Raw genomic sequence first — 19,728 nt, 5'->3', positions numbered from 1 at the left:
GCACCGTTCCAGGTGCTTGGCGCACAGCGGTGACCTGATAGGCAGGCTCCTTTCCCACAGCATCACCTTCTATAAAACAGGGAACAAGGCCCAGCAAGCGCAGGCAGAGAAAATAAGCAGTCTTCACGCCAAGGCAGGACAGTACAAACGCAGGGAAGGCGGGACCAGGCTGAGCCCTGTCTAATGAAGGTTTGAATGGAGGCTAAGTCAGAGGAGAGTGAGGACTTCCAAGGGAAACAGAATTTGACAAAGGGAATCCTTCACAGAAGCCCAACACACTACCCAGAGTGGCAGGATAGTCGGACAGTGGCAGGAGTTTGTCAGAGAAGCAGATGTGACCTGAGGCAGAAATGTTGGATGGCTCTAACATGACTCCAGCAGAACCCACATAACCGGGGTTGGATGGGAGGACCAAAAGTTTAAGGTCGCCCTCAGCTGCAGAGCAGTGTCAAGGCTAATCTGGGTTTTGTGATCCAGTCTCAAAAAAAAAAAAAAGTGTGACCCCTGGGGAAGGACAACACCCAAGGGTGACATGGGGACTTTCACAAACATTCAGATGAAGGGAGGCAGGCAACAGCAGTAGCTGGGTCCTGACTGTAAGGCTGAAGACACGGTTCATTCACCCTTTATGCATTGACGTTTAGTCCTTTGATATCTATTGTAATGTGTGGTCCCCCAAGGCCTGGTTGTCCCAGAGATGAGAAAGTCTGCAGGTTGCCTTGGCTCCAAGTTATTTCTGATTGGTAAACAAAGATGCCAACAGCCAATAGCTGGGAAAATGAGACATAGGTGGGGTTGAGGTTTCCTGGGCTTGGGGATCAGAGAGGGACCACAGGAAGAGGAAAGTGCAGGAGGAGGAAGAAGCCACCGTGAGTTAGGAGTCAAGAGAGTATGGCCCTGAGGGCTGGCCAACTGGAGTTCAGAGCAGCTCAGATTAAGTAGTAAACGCTAATTTGGGGTTATCGATAGGAAAGTAGACTCTAATAGCATGGAGGGAAGATTCCTGCCCAGCTCTTGTGCTGTTTAAGGCTGATTGTAAATACAAAGGCTGTGTGTGTGTGTGTGTGTGTGTTATCTGGGAATGATCTAAGGTAGGATAAATAATTTCTACAACGTTTGTGCCTGTGCGTTGAGCTTTTCATTCCCAGTTCTAGCCTAGGGCTTGTGGAGAAGACGGGCTTTAAAAGGCAAGTAATACACTCTTCTCTCTGGGCATCTAGTACACTCTAGCCCAAAAGATTCCATCCGAACCAAAGGAATATGGTCTGATCCAGCCGGCCCCAGGATCCAGTCCCCTAGAGCTGTGCCATTTCTCCAAGGCTTCAGGTTCCCTAGTTAACCAGATTTAATCATGCTGGGTCTTTGTCCTGTTTTTTATTTACATTGTTTGGTGCTTCGGATGAGAATGGCCTCCCACAGTTACATGTTTGAATGCTTGGTTCCCAAGTGGGAGAACTTTTTAGAAAGGATTGGGAGGTGTGGCCTCATTGGAGAGGGTGTGCCACTGGGGGTGGGCTCTGCGGTTTTAAAAGTCAGGCCCAGTCCCATTTCCTTTCTGCTGGGTGTTTGTGGCTAAGACGTAAGGCCTCAGCTACTGCTCCTGTGCCGTGCCTGCTTGCCTGCTGCCGTGGTTCCTGCCATGATGATCATGAACTAACCCTCTGAGACTGTGAGCAAGACCGGAGCTAAATGCTTTCTTCTATAAACCGCCTAGGTCATGGCGTCCTTCACAACAATAGAAGAGTAACTAAGACACATTATTATCACAAATGCTATTTTTTCCTCACTTAGTTATTCTAAATAATGAACTACTACACTTGGGTTTGAAAGATTTTACATTAGCATTCCTAGTTTAGGGGTAGGGGGTGTTTATTAGCCTGCTCTCTTTTTTTTGGAGGGTGGTTTTATTTGGGTTTTGTTCTTTTGAGACAGGGTCTCCTGTAACCCCAGCTGGCCTCAATTTCTTATGTAGCTAAAGATGACCTTGAACTGAAATCCTCCTGCTTCTACCTCCCAAGGGCTAGGACCGGAAGAGAGTGATACCACACAGCCTCACAACCCTACGTTAGAACATTCATCTGGAGAAGTCCTAAATGGAAGATTCTTCCGACAGCCTCCTAACATGCTCTGATGTGCACTGTTTATATAAAAGAGCATGAAGTTCAGAGGTCAGCTGCTGCGTGGGGAACCACTCCATATTCCTGTGACCTAGTAACAAGCTGTGTAACTAACACTGACTCTACCATGAGAGTGAGAGACCCTGAATCTGCACCTGGATGCTGTGTGTGGAGTGTGAATTTGAGCCAACTTCTCCTCAGGCCTTCTCACATACCAAGGAGGTAACTAGTTCCTTAGTCAGTGGCCATTTTAACCTGCCACACACTCAACATTCTGGGTCCCACCTTCCCCCATCAGGAAGGCCCAGAGCAAGAGCCACATAGCCCACCATGCAGCCTGAGGAAAATGCCCCAGATCTTTAAGGCAAGTGGCAGCCTGCCCTACATTTTTGGTAACCACACTCAGTCTGACTCCCAGAGGTTGTCGCCAATGCTGCTCCTCAGGTTTCGGCTTTGGGTTTGCTGAGGAGCTAAGCAGAGTGCACTCTGGGTACTGGGAAATCGAGTTTGCTGAGAACTGTGTGCTCATGTGTTCAGAGTAGCATCTTTAGGATTACTACTGATCACTGTCACTTCTCGCCAGTGCTCCGCCCTGTGAAGAAACTACATACCAGCTACACACAGGGCAGAGAGTTCAGAGTCACCCATGGCCCATTCTTACTGATCTTTACCTCCTAGATCTGAGCCCCACCCGAGACTGTCCTACCGATGACATCAAACTCCCTTAACCTGGGTTCCAGCCCTGGGTTTCCTTTGTACAATCTTATAGGTCATACATGCCAGCCTGCCTCAAGGAAGGACACAGGACACCCCATGACAAGGTTACCTTTCTGCCACCGATGACCTTGGGATGTAAAAGTCTTCCCCGGCAAGGTAGACGGCTGCAGTCCCTCCTCCGAAGTAGCCTTTCCTCAGCAGAGGAGCCACGCGCTTATTGACTAGCAGAGCACCCAGGCCTGTGGGAAGCCCAAAGATCTTATAGAAGGAGATGGGGATGAAGTCAGCCTGGTGAGCTGACAGATCCAAGGGGGAAGTGCTGACATAGGAGGCCGCATCAAGCAGCACAAACCACTTCCCAGGCGCTCTCACAGGACTCCTCTGCCCAGACTTGACCTCATCTATCCATGACAGTGGGTATCTGGTGCCTGAAAAGTTACTCTGAGCTGGGTAACAGAAGAGGTGTGGAAGCTGACAGTCGGGGTCACAGGCTCCAGCACCCTTCCCCTCGGCCGACCACATGTCCTCGGGCTTGACTGGGGTAGATGTGACATTCATGGTGGCAGCCACCGTCCTCATTCCCACCACAGAGGTGTGGTTGTCAGTGAGGTAACAAAAGTGACTCCCACTGTTCTCTGGGGACCGGGACACCCACGGAAAGGTCTCTGCCACCAGCCTGAGAGCAGCCGTGCTCCCGGCTGTGAAGATCACGCTGTAGTCCTCTGGGGTGGTGTGAAAGTGAGTCAGGACCCTGGAAAGAAGCGCAGTGTCACCGCGGGCTCTCTGTTTCAGAGCACAAGGTTCCTGAGATGTTTCAGGTCTACTCAGTAGGGCCGCTCTACCTTCCAGGGCCACTCGGCCACTGTTGTGTAAAGGGCAGGGCAGAGCAAGTCATGTATGCAGACTGGCCTTGAACATTCCATTTGGCTAACATGAATTCTTGAAAAGATCAAATTTAAACCTCTTGCCTCTGGAGTCCCATCTCTGCTTGGAAACAGCAGAAATCTACGACATAGGACCAAGGCTGAAGTGTGTCTAGAACACAAGAGCCCTAGATTCGGTCCCCAGTCTTACATAATGGTACCCAGAATTCAGTACCCAGAAGGCAGGAAGGAGATGATAAATTCAAGAATATCCTCAGCGGTCTAGTGACATCAGAGCCAGTCCAGGACACAAGAGACCTTGCTCCAAAAAAAGAGAAAAAGAAAAAAAAAAAATTTCCAGTCTACATAGTAAGTTCCAGGGTGGCCTCAGGTACAGGATCAAAGCTTCTTAATAAATAAATTCTAATTAAAGACATCTATAAGGGACCTGTGAAGATGACTCAGCAGTTTAAAGCATCTCTTGCTTCTGCAGAGGACCTGAGTTCAAATCCCAGCACCGACCTGATAGCTCGCAACCATCTGTAACTCCAGTTCCAAGGGTGCTGACACCCTCTTCTGACCCCTGTGTATGTGAGTCATGAACGTGAAGCACATATACACATGTGGGCAAAGCACTCGTACACACCAAATAAAGTAAGTCAGCCTAAAAAATGTTTTAAGCCTATAACAACCTGATTATTATATGCATTCACCTTTTTACCTCCCCTACTCTATTGCAATTTTTAATAAATTAATTTTTAAAAGATATTTATTCATTTGTTTATTGTTTTCTTAGGTGTGTGCCTGGATGTATATATGTGCACCACGTGTGTGCGGGTGCCCATGGAAGACAGAAGAAGACATCAGACTCCCCGGAACTCATTATAGGCAGTTGTGAGCCACCTTGTGGGTGCTTCGAACCAAACCTCAGTCCTCTGCGAGAGTAGTTAGCTCTCTTAACCTCTGAGCCAACTCTCCAATGTTGCTTTTACTACTGATACCATGATAGCACTTTCAAATTTGAAATCATTTGAATTTTGTTGATCTAAGTAACCTACACAATATGAAGTTTATTTATTACAAACCAGTGATAACACGCAGAGAACCATTAAAGAGCTCTCCACCATGCAAGAACTCGTTAAAACAACGTGGCACTGCAAGCTCAGCGCTTGGAAGGTGGAAGCAGGGGGATCCGGAGTCCATGGCCAGCCTTGCTACAGAGAGAGTTAGAGGCAAGCTATGGGACGCCCTGTCTCAAAGCAATAAGTGAATACACAAAGAGGCCTAATAAAACAATCCACCAATGGGAAGACCAGAACACGTGCTTCTTCCTGAAGACATAATGGGGAGCATGGGGCGCTCCTGTCACCCCAGCACCCACCCAGAGCCACCATTTACCATGTTTACCAACACATATTGTACTTACCCTTGCCCTCTGTCTTCTGACCTGAGGACATTTTTATACATGGGTTGCTTCTTGGCTGAATTCTTTCTGAGACCATCTCAGACGCTCTGAGTGATATAGATCTCTACTAGAACGTCTGCTCACCTAGGCAGCCAGCTTAGGCGGCAGCCAGCTTAGGCAGGCATCCCCCTGGCTCACCTGTATCGGACCTGCTCCACCGTGTCATGGGTGAGTTTGCTGGTGATGTTCTGGCTGTGAGGATTACCTGGCAAATACAAGGCCTTAGAGTCAGACTGTGGTCTCTCCCTGTGTCCCTTCAAAGCCTTCTCCCTGCATTTCTCAAGAACTTAAAACGTAACATTCCCGTATGGTCCAGCAATTCCATTCTCGGTATCTACTCAAAAGGAATAAATGTTCATCTTCACACAGATTGTGCAAATGTTCGTACCAGCTCTAATCATAAAACCAATTTCTGGAAACACCAGAAATGGCCAGCTACTCTGAACAGACAGGCAAAATACAGCAGTCCCCATACGGTGAGCAATAAAAAAGAAGAAACTATTGGCTATGATATGAATGAACATCAAAAATATGCTAAGCTTTTTACAGCGCAGAAGGTACAATGCAGGGTGCTGGGAGGACATTTTTGCCCACCGCTGCAATAAAGGCATGACTACTCTGTAGACAGCCAACTGCTTTCTGACTGAGGTTACGGGAGGGACTGCAATCCTGGGCAAAAGCCTGTAGCTAGCAATGTTAATAGAGCCTAGTTTAAAAAAAAAAAAAAAAGCTGCTATCGTTATTCTGATAAATAGACACACACTGTCTCTGTCAAACTGCTTTCTAAATATTGGTATCCATGCCCATAGATTAGCGACACTCTTGGCTTTGGTCAGAAAGGTTTCTTTTGCAGTGGGGAGCAATTGCTGCAGAGAAAGTGACTTAGCCACAGATGGGTCATTAATACCACCCTTCTGGGGCTCAGGAACCATCATGGAAATGAGACCAGAAGGAGTGTAAGGGCCAGAAGAAGACTGTTGCGGGATCCGATCTGCCAGGCCTGGTGTGGCCGCTGCTTTCCGCATAGCACAGGTGATTACCAGCGTAAGACCTGAACGAGATTGGTCTATGGTCATTCCATCACAGGGGCTCATAAGGACCTGGCCATTCCTGAAGACCTATCACTGTTGATGGTTGATGGGGGCAGGAGGGACGTTTTTGTCAGTGAAGTAGCTACCAGTAAGTTGCCCGTTATCTCACAAATAAGCCCTCAAACCTAGTTAAACTCCTTGGCTCACACCCCAGCTCCAAAGACATGAAAGTTGAGGAGAACTAGTTGAGAAGAAGGAGGGAATCTGGAGAAATGGGATGGGGACAGGAGACGATCATGAGGGTAAGTATGATCAGGATACATTATATATACTTTGATGAAAATGACATAATGAAAACCTATTATTATGTATAATTAATATATACTAATAACTTTTTAAAAACACACACTAAGCAAAAAGATCCAGTCACCAGAAGCTGCAGGCCATATGACTGCATTTATATGAAGTGCAGTTTCATATAATAAAATTCATATTTCACTGAGCCCGTTAGAGAGAGGGCAAGTGTTAAGTTAGTGGGCTTTAACTGTGAATGGTTGGGGAATCTCATGGAGAAAGAAGAATGTCTAGCTGACTTACAGTGATGGTTGACCCGCCATGCAAACAAAACACCCATGCACTTAAAATAATAAAACAATTAAAATCGTTTTTAAATGGCTGAATTGCACAAATAAACTAGGTAAATGCTATAATGTGTCAATTGTAACTCAATAAAACTGTTAAATAAGAAAACCACAGGGGCTGGGGACTTAGCTCAGTGGTAGAGCGCTTGAAAAAGAGAGAAAGAAAGAAAAAGAAAAAGAAAGAAAGAAAGAAAGAAAGAAAGAAAGAGAGAGAGAGAGAGAGAGAAAGAGAGAGAGAGAGAAAGAAAACCACTCTTCTTATTTAGAAAACAACACGGGACCTAGGAAGAGGATTGGGAAGAGGACGGGCCCCAGCACTTTCTCTGCAAACTCCCCTTGGGTGGCTAGGAGCTCTGACAGGTAACTCCTCCAGCCACCAGACAGAGCCACACCCCCACTGCACTAGTCCTCCGTTGGCTGGCCTTGTCATTCCCACCACCTCTGCTGCCTCTGGCTCAGTAGGAACACACTGCCATCCTCCTGCAAGCATGGAAAGGGGGCAGTGTGAAAAGTCCCCACCACCAGCTTGCCACACCGAAGGCTCACCCTGTCTCACCTTTCATTGACTTTGAGAAAACTTTGCTCTTCTCTGTACTCCCCAAGTGTCATGATCGCCCTCAAAACTGTTGGGACCCCTGTGGTGATCTGACTGTTAAGTGTCTTTCGTAGCCTCACGTGTTTAAAACTTGATTCCTACGCTGGTGGTAATGTTTGGGAGAGTTGTGGAACCATTAGGAGGTAGACTGTTGCTGGAGGAAGTGAGTCCATGGGGCCTTGAGGTCTCACAGCCCCATCCCTTCATTTTCTCCTCACTGCCTGGGATGTGAGCTGACGTCTTCTGCTCCTGCTACCAAAGTCCTCCCTTCCATGATAAACGATAACCCTTTGAGCTGTCAGCAAAAATGAACCTTTGCTCTTTTAAGTTGTTTAAGTAACATTGATATCTGGAAAGGCCTGGACTTCTGGGCCAGGCCCCCTCAGCCCCAGAGGACAAGTCGTGCTCACTGAGGACAAGTCATGCTCACTGAGGCAGGTTTGCCCCGTGTGCTTCATATTCTCCTTCTGTGACATCAAAGGGTCACACTGGATGCTTGGCCACTGCAGCCACCACATCACCTTTCACATCAGCTGCCACCTGTGGGACTTGGCACACACCCTTGGATTGACTGATTGTTTTAGTCTGTGTCTTTAGAAGCATCTAGAACTTAAAGCAGCCAGTCATCTTTCAGGATAACTACTTTCCCACAGTTATGGCTTTTGCCAAGGTTGCAGAAGGAGAATTTCAGGGCTCTTTGCAAATTATAGGTGAAAAATCAAGATAGAGTCCTTCACTGGCACCTTCTCTGAGAAATTCCTCAGAGATAAAGGTCTCCTGACTGCCCAGAGTGCAGACTTAAACCCCTGTGCATATGTGTAGCATAGCAGGATGGTCACGAACAGGAGCTTCTTGGGGTGTGAAGACTTGACCTTAGGCCCTATTCCCCTAGATCTAGAACTCTCTAAGCATGTACCATTAAGTTAGTTGCTTGCCCTTTCTGGACCTCCATTGGCTCGCCTATAAATCAAGATGCCATGAGACTTTTCCTAGGAAGACACAGAAACACTGAAGATGGCATCGAGGCCAAAGAAAAGATTCCATCCAAGGCCAACTTGGTGACTAGAGAATGTCTTTAGGTGACACATGAGTGTGGACCACTCAAAGGTAGGGACACCATAAGAAGTCCCCAGGCAAGCTACAGGCAGTTTTACCAACTACAGAATAGCCCCAAACCAGTCAGTTGCTTTTCTCTTGTATAAACTTTGAGGGAGGGTGACCTTTGGAGAATTTGGGGATGCTACTGAGTCTCTCGAGCCTCCCACAAGAGACTATCAATGGGCCCCACCCTGTGAGGGACTCATGCAGGCGACCCCAGTTGCTCTGGCTCAAGATGGAGACCACGTTCAAACTGGAGGAAACAGCTTCACTACATAAGCTTAATAATATGATCTATGGCTCTTAGTGTCATAGCGATGGGTGGCAATAATACACGCCACACATCCAGGCAGCACCTAATACATGACAAGTGCCCAGTGAGTGGTGTATTGATCGGCTGCTCATTAATAGCATGATAAATCCCATCACATCTCTGGCTAGTAAGGTATCTGACTCCCTCTTCTGAATAATCTTCCGAGCACGCTATGCTGCTGTTGGATGTCTGTCTGTCCTAGAGTAATGGCCCTGCTCCATCACCCTAACTAGGTGATGGGCTTCTGCTATTCTCCTCCCCTCTGTGCTCCTAGATGCTGGCTATGGCATTACAGCTTCCGGCATGGTATTTGGCTTCTATCTCCTCCCGTTGTCCCAGTGGATTCTGACCCATCATCCAACATCTTCTCCCCTCCCGACTCCTTGATGTACACCCTGCAAACCCTCCAACTTTCCTGCCCAAGATGCCAGCCGCCTTTGCACATGGCCTTTCCTACAGTCTCTAAGCACATTCAGTTGGAGATCATTTGATTAAGGTCTTGTCTTCCAGGTCTGGACCGAGTCTCCCGCGAGAAAGGAGCTATTTACTATGTCTTCTAATGTTCTGCTACACTACAACCCTCACACCATGGTGACTCGGAGGAATGTACAGAGTGAATGAACGGATGTTCCTCATGATCCCCTACTGTCTGCACTGTACGGTGTCTTAGCACCATCAGACACAACACCGTCAAGCTTATTTTCCCTTCCTGGCACCAATCCATTCTGAAAGTGGTCCGTGTGTCCCTGAGCCGGGACTTTCTACCTCAGACACATGTGTATGATACATGATGACCCAGGGTGTTTGCCTGACCCTCCATCTGGTCTGACTGTGCTCCATGTGTTCCCCATGTCCTCCATGAATCCAACAGGATAACCACAAATTAAACAAGATTAATCAGAAATCAGTGTATGTAACGTTCCTCACCATAGACATTTTCCATGAGATCCTTAGTGAAGTTTGTGAGCTGGCTCTGGGGGAACAAGGTGGCTCCTGCATGGTCAAGATAGACAGTTCCTAAACAAAACAAACAAACAAACAAAGAAAAAAGTCACAAACAAAGCTTTTAGGCTGTTCTCCACCACTCTTCCACTTCCAGTCACATTATGTAAATCTGACTAGTGTGAACACATTGGAACCCATTCTTTTGTCTCTGTCTCTCTGTCTCTCTCTCTCTGTCTCTGTCTCTGTCTCTCTCTCTCTCTCTCTCTGTGTGTGTGTGTGTGTGTGTGTGTGTGTGTGTGTGTGTGTGTGTGTGTGTGTTTTAGAGGCAGGATTTCACATATCCCATGATGGCCTCAAACTCTCTTTGGAGTCAAGGGTGACTTTGAATGTTTGATCCTTCTGCCTCCGCCACCCAGAGCTGGGACTCCAGGTGTGCACCACCTCACTCACATGTCTCAACACCTTTCAACACAGCAGGCATCCCTGAACCTCTTCACAGGTATTTCTTAATATAAGCCCAGAGCCTATTTGATAAGCAGCCCTCTTACCAGCCTGGAAAGGCATCCCACACAGGAAGTGTCCAGCAGAGTTTTGTGACAAACAATGAAACAGCAGGCTCAAGCTCATGCATACCCTGTCCTGGCAGCTCTGTGCTTCCCAGAAAGGTGAGTCCTGATCCTTCTTCCCCACACTGTTCCACTGTCAAGTCTAGACTCACCAGTAGAATTTCAGAGAAGATGAAGGGAAAAAGCCTTCCTTGCAGCCTTGCCTCTGAAGACAAAAGACAAACTCAGACAAACTAGAATGCTATGATTTGCCTATCAGATTGGTAGAGGTCAAAAGAGTAGTGCCTCCCCGTGGAGCAAGGGTGTGGGCAGCAAGCCAACAGCATAAGGCCGACAAGAGGGTGAATTAGTGCAGCTTCATGGAATAACATTTGGGCCACATCAGTCCAACCTTAAATGAGGTTGTTTTACCCCCAAACAATTCCTTCTGCAGGTGTAGCTCATAAATACCTAGGGTTTTGCAAAATGACTTGTGTGTGAAGCTATTCAATGCAACATTATAAAATCGCAAGACTGAAAAGGAATGTCCAGTAGCATCTCTTTCAGGTAAGCTCAGCTCACACCACTCTTCAAAGTCCTGCCTTGTGTCAGCACTACTTCAAGAATACTGACACGAGACAGGAAGTGACCTGAGATGGAGCCAGAGCTCAGTTGGTAAAGTTCTTGCCACATAAGTGTGGGAACTGACTTTGATCTCCAGACTCCATGCTTATGACCCCACCACTGAGGAAGCAGAAGCAGGGGGATCCTCGGGGCTCTCTGGTCTGACATCATGCTCTAATCCACCATTGCCAGCGCAATGAGAGACCCTGTCTCAAGTAAACAAGACCACAGGTGGACTTATGCTTTTAATAAGTGCTCACCTTGTGAGCCTGCTTGTTCTCTCTCATACACGCACACACACACTCACACACACTCACACACACCCACTCACATACACACACACGCACATGCACACACCCACTCACACATACCCACTCACATACACACACCCACTCACACATACCCACTCACATACACACACCCACTCACACACACACGCACATGCACACACACACACACACACATGCACATGCACACACACACTCACACATACCCACTCACATACACACACAGGTACACACAGACATGCACATGCACACGCGCACACACACACACTCACATACACACACGCACACTCACACACTCATTCATACACACACACACACATACACAATGAACTCACATAAATGGAATTCTGGGATTCCATTTCAAATTCATAAAGAATCAATAGATCTATTTTTTAATTTGTTTAACAATTTTTGTGTCATGCAGGCAGGGTATATTTTGGTTTATTTCACAATAGTTTCAACGCGATATAACCCATATACCATAAAAGTCCATCCTCTGCAGGTGTACAACTTAGTGACTGCTGTGTGCCTGTGTTACCTAATTCTGGAACACTTATTCACCTCCTCTGAACATCACCATTATTAGTCTTATCTCCACACCCTCAAGTAAGTACAGGGTCTGAAAGTGAGAAATGTTACAGTTCACCCTCATAGGAAACATAAATGCATATGTAAACACAGTTAGTTGCTAGAAACACGCTGGTGACAGCCACTGTCCAGGGGTAGCAGTGAAAACAACTGTAGTTGGAACCAAGGGAGGCTCCTTGGGCATTTTTCTATCTCATTTGTCATTTTTTTTAATCTGACACTATTAAAATATATCACTTAATCTCCCCCAATGTTTTTAAAATGCTTTCCTAGACAATAATGTGTCAGATGGCCCTATACCCACAAGTATGTGGTCAGTACAAATTGAACTGAGTTGAGATGAGAGAGAGAGAGAGAGAGAGAGAGAGAGTTTGGATAACTGAAATATATTATATAAAACTCTCAATGGATTAAAAACATAAGTTTTGAAAATAATTCTTTTTAAAAAAAGATTTATTTATTGTATATGTGAATACACTGTCGCTGTCTTCAGACGCACCAAAAGAGGGCATCAGATCCCATTAAAGATGGTTGTGGGTATTGAACTCAGGGCCTCTGGAAGAGCAGTCATTGCTCTTAACCACTGAGCCCTGAAAATAATTCTTTTACTGTAGATTGTGAAATAAATGTTCAGCAAACTGAAAGAAAGGCATTGGTCATTCGATAGTCAAAGCACTAAGATGTTTGTATGAGAGCTGGACGGACGGCTCATTGGTTAAGAACATCGGCTCCCCTTCAATTCCCATCACCACACAGTGGCTTAAAACTCAAGGCCCAGAAAATCTAATGCCCTCTTCTGGACTCCATAGACACCAGCATGCATGTGACAGACACATGGACACATAGGCCAGACAAAATCTCATATACATAAAATACATTTTAAAATTTTAATTACAATTTTTTAAATGATGTTTGGGTGAAGAGCCAATGCCTGGTGAGACCCAGGCTCTGAGGAGCACTGTGTGTGGCCCAGAACCTTCCAAGGGGCTAAGAAGTTGATCAGGAAGAGCCTGCTTTGTCTGGCTTTATTTCAACAGCTAATCTTGCAAAAGAAGGCAACTGAGTTAGGTGAAGCAGAGATCTGGTCTTACGAGGTCAACAGGGCAGATCCAAGTCAACAGGTCAAACTGCATCTTGCCCCCACCCCAGCCATTCTGGGCCCCCGCTCTGATACCTGCAGGTGGGGTGACTGATTAGTAGGTATTTGACAGTACTCAACGGGATGCCTGGAGCACAGCAAACACTCCACAGTTGTCAGAGTGAATAAAAGCCAGTGGCCGACCCAAAAAGCCAGCTACACTAGGTCTTCAAAAAAGAGAACTCAAACAACCGTTATTTTCTTCTCCATACTTAGATGTCTCATTAGCTGTCTGGTTCTAATTAATTAATATTCAGAGACAGAGATAGAAGAGAAATAGAGAAGAGGTAGAGGGAAGGGGGGAAGGAGGGAGAGGGAAGGGGGGAGGAGAAGAGAGCGCCAGAGAGGAGGAGAGAGGGGGACAGAGCGGGAGAGCAGGTTCTCCTCTAGGCCTTGCACCTTTATCTGTCTGTCAGTCAGCGCCTGATGACACTGCAAGGACTGCTCAGGCCACAACTGGATGTTCAACACACTCCCTTCTCTAAGGCCAGGAAACCCCTCTCCAGCTAGCTAAGCAAAGCATTTCAGCTCCCACAGCTTACACGGTTAGTTGCTTAGAGCCACATTTAAGCAGGTACATTTTCTACCCTGCAGAAAATCTCCAGGGAGGGGACGAGAGTGGGTGTTGGGCTACTTTGGCAAGTTGTGTTGGAAAGTTCTCCAATCTGTTTGCTTCAGTGGGGAAAAAAGGAATATTCTTCAGGTAGGAAAATGAACCTGAAGTCTCTTTCGGGGGTGGGAAGATTTCTTGATGGGTAGAACACTCACTACCCAAGCTTGAGCAGAGTCCCACCCCTTAGACGGGCATTTAAAAAGGTAGGCATGTTGGGTGGTGTACCCCTGCAGTGCCACAACTGGGGAGCTGGAGACAGCCTAGGTAATCAGCAAACTCTATGCCGGGGAGAGGCCCTGTCCCAAGAAATAAGGTAGAGAGTGACAGAGGAAGATACTGTTGTCATCCTCTTGTCTCCACCCATTCTCATGCACCTACAAAAGTGCACACACTCAAAATGTACTTCAAGCCGAGGATGGTGGAGAAAGAGGCAGATGATCTCTGTGAGTTAAAAGCAAGCCTAATCTACATAGAAAATTCCAGGCCAGCAGGATTACACAGTGAAAATCTCTCTCTCTCTCTCTCTCTCTCTCTCTCTCTCTCTCTCTCTCTCTCTCTCTCTCTCCAACCCCAAGGGGGGCATGTCTACTTCAACCACAATGCACCCAAGGAATTCACTAAATAAATAAAGGACCCATCTGAGTATAGAGTCTCTCACCTGTAACCCTAGGCTTGACACAAGATTGAGGCTAGCCTGGGCTACACAGTGAGTTCTAGGGCTGAATATAAAGTGAGATTGTGTAAAAAAAAAGGGGGGGGGTGGAGAAAGAGAGAGAGAGAGAGAGAGAGAGAGAGAGAGAGAGAGAGAGAGAGAGAGAGAACCTATATCCCTTCACTGTGGGTGTTAAAGGATTTAAAGGAAGACTGGCTACAAGCTAATGCCAACCTTGGGTGTTGTTCTCTGAGAGAAAGGAGTGGGGCCAGGACTCCTGAACAGACCTTTACTGTTAAGGTAGTGTTGAGAGTGTGAGAGATCAGGATTGGAGAGGATCTGAGATTAGGGAAGGGTTCACTGAAATCACTATTCACTAGGCTCTGGAGTTGGCTTCAGAAAGAGGAGGCCTGCTGCTCTCTTCATGTGTGGATATTTATACCAGACTTTCTGCTTGACGGGAAATTTCCCTAGCGAAGGCAGGGTACAGAGGGAGGAAGGAGGGCTGCAAAGAAGCTGAAGGGCTGTCCCCAGCAGGTGACAAGAGGAGAGAAGACAAGTGACAAGGGGAGAAGTAGGTAGGAAAGCTCTCTCTACAGAGTAGGAACAGGGACACAGAGAGGAGGTCACAGCTCCCCAGGACCACAAAAGAAAAACAGTTGCTATTCCAAACTAAGAAAGGACTACAGCGCTGCTGTTCTGCCCTATAGGACGGGGCAGAAACCTCGAGGGACCAAACAAATCTATGAACCCTGGACCATAAACTTCCTGCTCCACCGTGGATTTGATGGAGCGCCCCCTTCCTGGTCAGATCCTTACCTGCAGCAGTGGGCTGGGCTCTGCTACACCTGCGGTTAATCTGAGCTTAATTTCCAACTCAATCAACAGGTTCTACCTTCCGATTCCAAAGGATGTGATCCAGTTCAACTCACCGGCTCACGGGCTCGGCCTGTTCTTAAAGCTCAAATTGCTTGCTTCTCTAATCCTTCCAGTTTTCCCAGCAAGCTAGAACTCAGATAGAGAGCACAGTTCTAGCTGCAGAAAAGAGAAAAATGAGGCTTGGTGCCAGGCGAACTTGGGGCACGCCTGTAAGCGCAGAGTTGCAGAAGCCGAGTAAAGAAGATAAAAAGTTCAAGGCAAGACTCGACTAAATAGAGAGTTCAAGACCAACCCGGACTACATGACTAATGCCAACAGTAATAGTACTAATAAAAATAATGTTTCGAAAAGACTATGGGGCAGAGAGGACATCCCTAAGGGAAGGGGCGTGGCCACGCAAGACCAGTCAGATGATTGATCGCAATCCCTGGGCTCTCCGTTTCGGAGTCGCTTTTCCAAACTCCGTGCAGTAGCTGCCTGTGTATCCCTGGCCCGGTGAGGCATCTGAGAAATACCTCTGCTCAATAAATTGTGTGACCATGGCTACGGTGGCGTCTTTAGGGTCGGGTATTCTCCCGGCAATAGAGGGGGGACAGAGAGAACCTAAGCTCTCTTTGCAGTGTGTGGCGAAGCCTAAAGAGAGTCCAGGCTAGTCTCACACCACGGAGCAGTCTATGCAACAATTACAGCAAAAAGTCTTGCTACTGCGGATGGGACAGTGGGGAGCCTGCGCCGGAGCGGGGACACCGAGCAGGCGCTCACAATCCCTCCCAAACTTTCGATTCCCGAGGAGTCCATCTCTGCTTCACCTTCTAGCTAAAATCAAGTACAAAGTGCGTCCCAAGTGATACAACGCTCCCCACACCTACGTTCCAGCCCTGAGTGTCCCTGCGTCAGTCGCTCACCTGCTAGGCGGCCAAACTCCTGGTCCCGCAGCTCGCTCATGCTGCGCAACCCGTAGCCGTGGGCCAGGCGCGGTGCGCTGGCTTCTGGATGGCGCTGGAAGGCCGGGGGCTCAGGGCCCCGCTCTGTCGCCCCGCAGGCCATGGATCGCGTCTGAAGTCTACGGGATCTAGACCGCCCAGCCCGGGAAGTGAGCAAGGGAGGCGATTTCGCCAGTGCTGAGCCCTGGGTGACTCGGGTCCCCACCCATGGGCGGTGCCTCGCGGGCCGGCCTCCTTGCAGCTCGCTGACTCACTGAAAGCTTTCACTTCGGTGCGGCCTTTGCCCACCTGGGACAGAACTCGGTCGCGCACTCTGCGGTGACCGCCACAGCCTAACGCTGACCAAGCGACACTCTAGACACCTGGGTGCGAGTCCTGGGATGTCTAGGTGCCAGTAAGGCAGGTGGCAGGAACAACGGAGTGCGTGTCTTTTCCCCTGGGCATATGTGACTCCGAGTCCTACTGGCCCAGAACCTGGGATCCTTGCCCCCTGCGCTCCAGACCAGCAAGTCCACTTGGACTGCTGTGGTCGACTGCACTCCCCGCGGTTCAAAGGAAACCATTGAGCTGCTTGATAAACTCCTAGCGATTATGCAACTTCAGAGCCGGACGCTCTGGTGTGACCTCCTGCACCCCGACGGCTCAGAGCATAGCGAATGTGTGCCAGAGCACTGCTGGGAGAGCCAGACAAACCCAACAGCTCAGAGTGGCGGGAGAGTGGTCAAGGGCTGGGAGGTGACAACTATGCCAAGCGCCACCTAAATCTGAGACAACGGGGATGGAGGTGGTTGGTTGCACAATCCCTGGTAACATGGGAAGTCATGATAAAGTGAACTCAGGCAAGGTGCGGGTGAGAAACCAAATTTGGAGGGCACCTCTGCGGAACACTGTCTTCAGGAATTGCATGTACTTGGAAAGAGGCTCACATCCCTACACAAAGGAGGACCCAGTCTGAGGCCCAGAAGTTTACAGCTGGGCGATCAGATGGGAAGCCACCACGCCCAAGTTTGAAATCTGGGTCAAGGCCAGCCACCTCCTCCCGGACAACCCTGGACAAGGACCAAAGATACAGTGGGATAGGCGATGGTGGTAGGGAAGCCTAATGGTAAGTGTGACTCCTGGCCTAGGGCTACCTCAAAGGTTGGACAGGAGTGTCCAGAACTGTGAGGTTATGAGGTCCAGACAATGCAAAAGTAATGGGGTTCAGGGACGAATGGGGTCCTGAAGACTTGCTCAGGATGACTCAGCTCTGTGGGATTGGGAGACAGAATAGAAAGGGTGGGGAAGGGAGGGAGTGTTGCTGGGCTCAGGCACAGAGAAACAATATGGGCTTCTATTAAAGCCATTTAAGTGGAGATTCCCAATCAGGTCTCAAAAAGATAGGCTGGAGACACAAGATACATGGCGGGCTTGTGGAGGGCACCTCAGGAGCTTGGGGAAGAGAGCGGAGCAACAACACAGGCACCAAGAGAGTTGGTATAAAGTGGAAACTGTAGGACAAGGCCACTGGGGCTCTGGGCCTGTGAGGGTGAGTGTAACTTAGTTACCTGGTTCATGGTGACCTAGTGAGGACAGTTGTCACTGAGAACAGAGCTGCTTTGTAAGAGCCAACTCAGAGGGAGAAGCAGGATAGAGGTCTCCCCACTCACCAGCATACCCAGAAGGCCTTTGCCTTGGAGGAAGCTGGAGGTCAAGGCCTATCCTCAGGAAGCAAACCTCCAAACAGGTTATCTGAGGTTTGGGTGGGTGCTCCCTATAAGAGCAAGTTCACTCTAGATTATGAAAGTAATTCTGTATGTCCACCTAGGTAGCATGTGCCGCCCTAAAAGAGAAGCTGCCCAGGTAGGTGTTGGGGTAGTTAGGCAATCAAAAGGGGCCAGTTGAGCAATGTAGTAGCTTCTGTCCAAAGCCCAGCAGTTTGCTGTAGTAGAATGAACTAAACAACAATCAAAAGAAAAACCAAACCAAACCAGGAAGCTCCCTCCCCAGAGGCACTGGAAAGACCTTTTCTGTGGGCAGAAGCTGAAAGGGCAGCTTGGACCATGAAGAGATTGGGAACAAGGGTCCATTATATCTAAATTTATACCGACGTAGTGTTCAAAACAAAACCTAAGTGTACTAGCAGACCATAGCCAACATGGGTGCACCAGATTAGCTCCTCCAGGCACTGGATTTCCCCTTACTTATCCACCCCTCCTCTCTTCCTTCTGTGCTAGGACACCTCACCTCTTTGCCTCTCACTGGGCTCTTTGCATCTGAACTCTGCCACCAAGAAGGGGAAAGGGCATTAATCATTCTGCAAAGCGACTGACCCGGTAACATTCGAGGATGCTTCCTGCTGGGCTATTTGCCTAAGCAAATAGATCCCCTAATTCTATCAGTGGGTGACAATGTGCCCTGCTAGGTTCTTGGACAGAGGCGCAGCAGTAAAGCCCCTTTGGGAGCCCTGGATTAGAATCTCAACAGGGCAGGGAGTAGGGGGAGGGAAGTGAAGAGAAAGAAAGTGGAAACTCTTTAAGCCTGGGTATCTGGTAGAGTTAAGAAATATCCTACCCATTCTGGGCTGCCTAAATTGACTCCTTTTATTTGAGAAATAGTCTATCTTGTATAAAGGAAAAATACCTTTTGCATTTTCTTTCAGATACAGTTGAAGTGAAAACCAGATTGATATCCTAATATTCCTTTCACTAACAGAGATGAGGGAAAGCTCGCCCACGGTGGGGGGGAGCCAGGGTGAGCCCAGTGCATCCACTGATGCTCAAGCAGAGGTCACCCAAGTGACTGTCAAGAATACACAGCGAATAGTCAGTGGCCACTCCATACAGGGAGCCCTTGAGAGAACCCCCAGAATTAGGCATCTCTGGAGGATGCCTTTGCCATGGTTCCAAAACTCTGGGTCTACCTGACTGTGGGGTTCAGAGTTCTCTAGACCTTCCGCGGCATGGCATCCATTCTCTCTCCCCTTTCCAGCCTCATGGTCACTGTCACGAAGGTTTCTTGTTTGCCATATCGGGGGTTCCATCAGGGCCATCCACTATTTGTCAGAAGGGGAAGGCGTAACAAAATATACCCTTTGGTATTCAGTCCATCTATGGACTTGCCTGTTCATACTTTTCACATGTAGATGACTATGTGGGGGATTTTTAAATATATAAATCAGAATCCTCTGACGCGCGACTTAGAGACAACAGATCTATTGCCCTCAGGAGCCTTGCATAGCTGAGAACTCAGGTGTGCCCTGACAGCCATCACACACGAGTGTGTAAATGTCTGAGAGCCCAGATAACAGTACATAAGCAAACGTAGTTATGTAAAGGGGTGCCAGTTAACTTTATACAGACAACAAATGCATACTCCCCAGCCCCCAAAACATGTCTAATGAGACTCCTGAGTCTGCTGTGGAAAGACAGAAGCCGCAAACTAAACTCACTCGGACATACTGAATAAAGGTAGTACAATGACCTCAATGCCCAGAATGAAGACATCTGTTTAGCGTAGTGTCCAGATATATTTTATTTAGGGTTTTTTCTTTTTTTTTTAAAGATTTATTTATTTATTATATATAAGTACACTGTAGCTGTCTTCAGACACACCAGAAGAGGGCATCGGATCTCTTTACAGATGGTTGTGAGCCACCATGTGGTTGCTGGGAATTGAACTCATGACCTCTGGA

The 19,728-nt window shown here is 47.9% G+C and overlaps 1 protein-coding gene across 5 annotated transcripts in view; it reads right to left on the bottom strand.

The window, feature by feature from the left end:
- Positions 1–16,594, bottom strand: part of Mocos (molybdenum cofactor sulfurase) — a 45,630-nt gene extending 29,036 nt beyond the window's left edge. For 2 of the 5 annotated variants that reach the window (XR_015642388.1, XM_087593034.1), the window contains exons 1-4: positions 16,017–16,206; positions 9,768–9,857; positions 5,301–5,367; positions 2,944–3,585 (exon numbers count right to left, since the gene is read on the bottom strand). Coding sequence is in view for 4 of the 5 variants with exons in the window: in XM_087593034.1 (XP_087449160.1) it covers positions 2,944–3,585; positions 5,301–5,367; positions 9,768–9,857; positions 16,017–16,158 (941 nt within the window). In the remaining variant the exon portion in view is untranslated. 5 annotated transcript variants of the gene reach the window in all.
- Positions 16,595–19,728: the final 3,134 nt, after the last annotated feature.

Source organism: Rattus norvegicus, chromosome 18 (genome assembly GCF_021556685.1).
Source record: "Rattus norvegicus strain SHRSP/BbbUtx chromosome 18, alternate assembly SHRSP_T2T, whole genome shotgun sequence".
NCBI lineage: Eukaryota > Metazoa > Chordata > Mammalia > Rodentia > Muridae > Rattus > Rattus norvegicus.
Note: the sequence above shows the minus strand (reverse complement) of the source record. Positions and strands in the feature narration are given on the sequence as shown.